At 48.3% G+C, this 6,323-nt stretch overlaps 1 protein-coding gene across 3 annotated transcripts in view; it reads left to right on the top strand.

Annotated features, from left to right (window-relative positions):
* Positions 1-6,323, top strand: part of TTYH3 (tweety family member 3) — a 74,952-nt gene continuing 68,629 nt past the window's right edge. For 2 of the 3 annotated variants that reach the window (XM_030284971.4, XM_030284969.4), the window contains exon 1: positions 23-284. In XM_030284971.4, the coding sequence (XP_030140831.2) occupies positions 162-284 (123 nt within the window). In that variant the 5' untranslated portion in view covers positions 23-161. Of the gene's footprint in view, positions 285-6,323 lie in introns of all 3 variants that reach the window. The other variant, XM_030284970.4, reaches the window with a different exon arrangement.

The raw sequence follows: 6,323 nt of genomic DNA, 5'->3' as shown, positions 1-6,323 counted from the left end.
GGCGCCGGGGCGGGCGGCGGAGCCTCTGGGCGAACAAAGAGGGAGAGGGAGGGACGGGCAGCGGCGGGGGGGACGCCCGGCCATGAGGGGCCGGCGGCCGCGGCGCGGGTGAGGCGGGCGGCGCTCCATGGCCGGCGGGTCGGGGTGAGGCAGGCGCGGGCATGGCGGGCGTGAGCTACTCGCCGCCCTGGTGGGTGAGCCTGCTGCACCGCCTGCCGCACCTCAGCCTGCGCTGGGAGCTCACCGCCGCCGACTTCCGACCGCACGACGCCGAGTACCAGCAGGTGGGTCTGCCCGGGGCCGTGCGGGGGCTCGGCCCGCCTGGAGGGAGGAGGAGGAGGAGGAGGAGGAGGAGGAGGAGGAGGAGGGGGCGTGCGGCCCCGCTGGGCTCCCCGGGTGGGTGGCCGAGGGTGCCGTGTCCCCCCCGCTCCGGCCGCCGCTGGAGGGGCAGGGACCCCGCAGGGCTGGGGTGCGGGGTCCCGCTCGGGAGGTCACCAACCCCGGCGGGATGGGCAGCAACGCCGAGCTGCCCCCTGCTTGCCCGGAGCCCGAGGTCTTCTTGGCAGAAGGTGAAATTATATAGACTGATAAGATCACTGAGGTTGGAAAAGCCCTCCAAGATCCCTGAGCTCAACCTTCCACCCATCCCGCCGTGTGCCCACCGACCCGCACCGCGGAGCGGCCCCTGGCAGGGGCAGGAGCCGGTGCTGCGGGTGCCCCGGCCGGCCCCAGCGCTGCCCCGGCGAGGGCACCGTCCCGGCCCGCAGCCCCCCGTGGGCTGTGCCAGTCCTGGGCAGGCTCCGCTCACCGTCCCCTTTGATGCCGCCAGCCCCGCAGCGAGGCCAGCAGTGCCTTTCCAAAACCGGCTGCCTGCCTGCTGGAAAACAGATGACTTAATGCACGAGAGTGGCCTTAGCATCAAGTGCACAGGAGGATGCTCGTAGAATACTTGTGTGCAGCTTTTTTTTTTTTTTTTTTTTTTTTTTTTTTTTTTTTTTTTTTAATGCTGCTTAGCCTGTATCCTGTGCTTGGTTGGCTAGGCATGTAATTAAAATGATTGTGGAGTGAATCTGTGTGCTCCAACATCTGTGTTCTCTGCTGTCATCTTGGAACAGAGCTGCAGTGATTCTGCTGCCTCGTTTTGCCACGGTCTCTGGTTTTGAAAACACCATTTTGCTTTTCTGAACATACTTGCAGTGTCCTATATACACAGCCTGCTATCATGCACACAGGAATGAAGGCTAAAGCATCTAAGCAGTTCTTGTTTATCTTAGAAGTAGAAGGTATTAGAAATACTTTAGGAAGCAGTATTTTTGGCTTTTTGTGCTAAACAGATGAACAGATCTGAGGACTGAAGCTAGAGCAAAATGTGAGAGATGTGTTTAAAGAGCCATGGGTAGATACAAAGAAACATCTTTATACCAGCAAATCAAAGGGACTTTGAGCTAACTTTGTATTTTGAGGCTTCAATTTGTTAATTTGTTTTAGTTCCCTTGGCTTAGCAGAGTTCAAGATGGCCACATGCAGATCTAACGCTGCACAGCAGCTGAACTGTATTTCCATGACCTCAGAGGGTAGCTGCCTTTAAAACAAGGGATATGCGATGCTGGAGATCAGAAGTTAAGAGTTCATTGAAAGATCTTCTTGGGAGTGTGTTATCATGAAATAAGCACTCCGTGACCTTTTGAATAGACAGCAGATGTACCAGTTTTCACTTAAATTGCTTAAAAGCATTCCTAGCAATAATCTGGGGTTGTGTTTGTTTGTCAGATAATTTTTCTACAGTAATCATATTCCCACTTAAAGCCTTCTGCTGTTCTCCTGTGTAGCTGCCTCCCCTCCCTTGATGACATTAAGGACTACTTCCACAGCAGTCGATGGCCTTTTAAGTCTTAACATCAGCTCTCAAGAAAACATTTTATCAAATCCGAACTCGAATGTCTGGATTACCGAGGCATCTGTCGTCAAGAGAATGATTTGAGCAGCAGCAGCTTTGCTGGTTTTGGTGTTGGTGAGGGGTAGCAAGCAGGCTCCAGCACTGCAGCCTGTGCTATCAGTGCTGTGGTTATATAACAACGCTGCTGTGGCTCTGCAAGTTGGCTCTGGAGTTCGTAGGCACATAGATTAATTCTAATGCAGTGAACCAGGGAAACTTAATCCAGGACTGGGAACTGTAATGATAAATGCTCTCTTGTGCTTTAAATGCTTCTGAAGGCCTTTTGGTTTGAATTCTAGATTTTTTTTTTTTAAATTAATTTGTACTTCTTGCTCTGTGTGCAGCCTGTGCTGGCGTTGTCTTCCCTTATCTTTAGGAACCTTTCATATTTAATAGGTGAGATCATATACATCCTCAAAATTAGGAAGTCCATTTTTTAATTTTAACTTTGGCTTATTTTTCTTTACTTTGTAGGTCTCACTCATGCAAATTGTGTATGTTTTTGTTTTCTATTCCACTAGTGATTGATATGGTGATTCTTAAGCATGAACTTTTAAACTACATACTGCATTTGATTTCCCCAGGAGCTGAGGAGAGGTCAGTGGGGGGATGCTGGATGAAGTTTATTGGGACAGGTAAGGGCAGGGTGTCCCTAGCTGCAGTAAGGAAGGATTACCTTTCCTGAACTACATTACTCCAATTCATCAGGTAGCTGGACTGTTGTCATAAATAGCCACACAGCTGGGCTCACTGTCCAGTCCCATTCTGACGTGTTTTGAGGAAGGAAGCATCTGATTCTTCACTGCTTCTCTAGAAAAGATTTCCTAACCTATGACCACAGGAAAGCAGCACTTTCCTTGTAAAACTCTTTTCCTTAGCCACCTTTTAGTGAATACCCACCTATTTCTTGTCCTTGTGTTTTGATGACGGGCTTTGAAATTGTGCACCAGCTGAACATCCCACTCCAGCCAGAAGTGGAATGCACTGGCTTGGGTTTGCATGTTGTCCTGTCACTTGTTGCAGTGCCACGTGCTGCTGCAGGTGAGGAGGCTGCTGCCTGAAGAGGCTTTGCACCTCTGCCTAGCAGGATTAGTGTAATGCCAAGCCGCTGTTCCCCTGGGGCAGCAGCCCAGGGATTGTGCCCTGACACCTCTCTGACTGAGGGTGATGAGCACATGCTGCCAGCCTTTGAAGTCTCAGTCTTTGTTAAGTCTTCTGGGACCCTGGGTGATGGGGAATGTCTGGCAGGATGTAGATGCAATGGCTGCTTCTGCTGTTCTGTCCCGAGCAGTCCCTTGGCCAGAGCAGCAGGGATGCCTGCTGTGTGCTGGGCTGTCTCAAGGCGGCTGCAGCCATTGTGTACCAACCTACTGGAGCTTCCTCCTTTTGTCTGAGAGCATGAGAAATGCTCATGGCAGTGCTGCTGCCAAGGGCTGAGATCAGCGCAGCTGCAGGTTTTGGCTGCATACCTTCTTCACCTGAGTTGGGCTCTGAAATGCTCTCTCTTGGTATTACTTTACTCTTTATCTTCTTCCACAGCATATCTTGTTGCAATTAGGTTAGACGAGTGTGGAGGAGCAGAACAGATCCTTCCCCTCTGGACTAGATAGTTTAAAAATGCATGTGTATCCTGATGTCCTTCAGATGCTCTGCTTCTGCCACAACAAGCAGTACAGCCAGTTGTTTTCTTTTTCTGGGGGAACTGAGATGAATCTCCATGTAGAATGAGCTGGGGTTGTGATCCTTTTTCTGCAGGGGTTTGGCATGCTGGCGAGTCCTGTCAGAGCTGCCTTCATGTGCTGCTTGCAGGACTTGCTCCATAGTCCTCCCTACAGAGGATCTTATCAGACCAGTTCTTTTCCTAATCCTCCCATGAATCATTGGGGTTGAAAATATCTTGATATGAACAGCTTTGTTCTGGCTGTATTCTCATCTGAGTCATACTGCAGTGCTCTGCAAAGCCTTTTCATTGTGTAGTGAGTCACAAATTCTAGAGTGGAGGGAATGTAAAAATGAAGCAGAGCTCCTGTTCCTTCTGACAGCATCATGCTAATACCAGTTTGGGTCTCCCTGCCTTTTGCTGCTGATCAAATCATGATGATCTTGCCGGTACTGTCCACTTACTTTCCAGTTCAGTTGATTGGTCCAATGAGATGGTCCTGAGACTGCGCTGTCACTAGTTTAATTTATTTAGCAATGTAAGTATTCCTACTTGTGACTGACTTAGCTGTGTGGCATTGAATTCACTTTCTTTTTCAGGGTAGAGCTGGTTAAGAGCCTTGAAGTAGTGTGGAGGTCACGTGCTGGAAAGAAATAGAAAAGCTGAATAGCTTTGTAGTACAGCACAACAACAGGTAATGGGATATCTGCTCCACTCAGGGTGTCTGTACACTGACAGAAAAGGAGACTACAGCACTTTATCTCTGGAGTCTGACTGTGGGCTGAGAAGTGCACTGTGAACAGTGAAGGAGAAAAGAGGCTGTAAAAGCTAAACCACAGAGCTCTTTGGAGTTTCTGCTTTTTCTTCATTGCTGGAAACTGGCGACATTGACACAAACCTATGTAAACACAAAGGTTATGCGTGAGTCAGGCTAGAATAAAGAAAAATTCTCATCCCTTGCACCGCTTCGTGCCTTCTCAGTACGAGTCAGAGCTGCAGATGCACGGTTAGTAGGTGTAATGGCAGCTGTTTGTGCTTTGGAAGATGACTGATGATTGATTCACACCAATTAAGATGCAGAATCGTGCTGAAGGAAGCAGTGATAAGAGCAGGGACATGCTCTATCCTTGGCTTTGAGATGCTCTCCTCAGTGTTGTCACCCAGGAGTTTCCTATCATACATCTGTCAGTGCTTTCGTGTTGTAATGTTCTTTTTCTCCCTCTGTACGTGTGCTGAGAAAGGATCCAGCAGGGAAAGGTGCTGTGTAAACCCAATGATCCTTCCCTTTTTTTGGCTTGGAGACTCTAATCTAAGGCATGTGTGTTTGAACCCATAGCCAAAGGTCCAGCAAGGAATTAATTCTGTCAGGTATTTTCTGGCTCTGTGAGGCTGTTTGCCTACACATAACAGCTAATGTCGTCTTTGGAATTATTTCTTGGCTGGAGAAACATGATGGAGCCCAAACTGCCAAAAAACTTGGATTATAGAGATTGTTTTAGAACTTCCTCTACTGTACTGGCATCTTATTTCAATTTTGAAACCAAGAGTCTTTCTGTAAATTGGAAACATGTGCATTAGTCAAGTTGGATGACGTGTTTTTGTCTAGTTGGCTCAAAGTCAGAGGGTAATGTGCCTTTCTTAAAGGGTTGGACTGAAGGTTTCTTTCTTTCAAGAACAGATGGACCTCTTCCAAGGTCTGATCAGCTATCCTGCTGTAGCACCAGTTTTCTCATATTTCCAGAGAGGTTAAATGACCCCTGTTAGTAGACTCCAATGTTTTCTGATGTAACTGAAGTTGTTTTTATTTTTTAAGAACTGCTGGTAAATTCTCTCTTCTCTTTACTCATCAGTGTTGGCTGCATGAGTAACCATGCAGTAATACCTCCTATCAGCAAACTGGTGCTGTGCTCTGACTCTTCTGTCTTTGATCTGGAAGAGCCTTTACCGAGGAGCTGCATCAAAATAAATAACCAAAAATGTAGAACCAAGGCTAGTTTTGATGGCTGAGTTTTACCGAAAGTGGACATAAAATGTTTTCTGTTGACCGTTCATCCAGCCATGCAGCAGCATATGGTGTGCAGAGAGGAAAAAAGTCCACCTTTGCCAGCTTTCTGTCTGCAGCCTTGCTTTGTTTTGCTGACCCATGCTGTGCTGCCACGTTTTCAGATGGTCTCCTGAGAACTGGCAGTTTCTGGAAATGCTGGCTGTAATTACCTTACTCTAGTCAAAAAAAGCAACTGTTCTAAAGGTATGGTTTTAGCAGAGTACACAGGGGTAAAAGGTGCCTTGGAGGAATGTGAAACACTTCGTGGTGCATGGAGGAAAGGAGATGCAGGTGAGTGTGCAAAGATGTAAACCATGCTCGCTCCCTCTGGGTAGGATGCTAAAAGTGTTCATCCTGCACAGAGAAGATGTTGGTGCCCAGCCTGGTGAGCTTCTCAGTCTTAAGACACATTTATGGAGCATGTGGTGTCCTGAAGGTGCCATGCTGGTCTCAGCTGGAAGGGTAGAACCAGAGCTGAAAATGTCTGGTTGTGGTGGCCAGCCACTGGCACCCTGGTGCTTCTGCACCTACACAACATTTGTCTTCCTGAGAATGCTCCATTTTTATCCACACGTGTGTAACACCATACAGCTCCTGGTCTGCAAAACCTGATCTCTATGAGTCTGGAGAAAGGGGTAAGCAAATTCAGTTCAGTCTTGGCGTGTCTTGTCTCTTTTTGTTCT

This window comes from Taeniopygia guttata, chromosome 14 (assembly GCF_048771995.1).
Source record: "Taeniopygia guttata chromosome 14, bTaeGut7.mat, whole genome shotgun sequence".
In the NCBI taxonomy this organism is placed as follows: Eukaryota; Metazoa; Chordata; class Aves; order Passeriformes; family Estrildidae; genus Taeniopygia; species Taeniopygia guttata.
The sequence above is the reverse complement of the archived record's forward strand: the minus strand, read 5'-3'. Positions and strand labels throughout refer to the sequence as shown.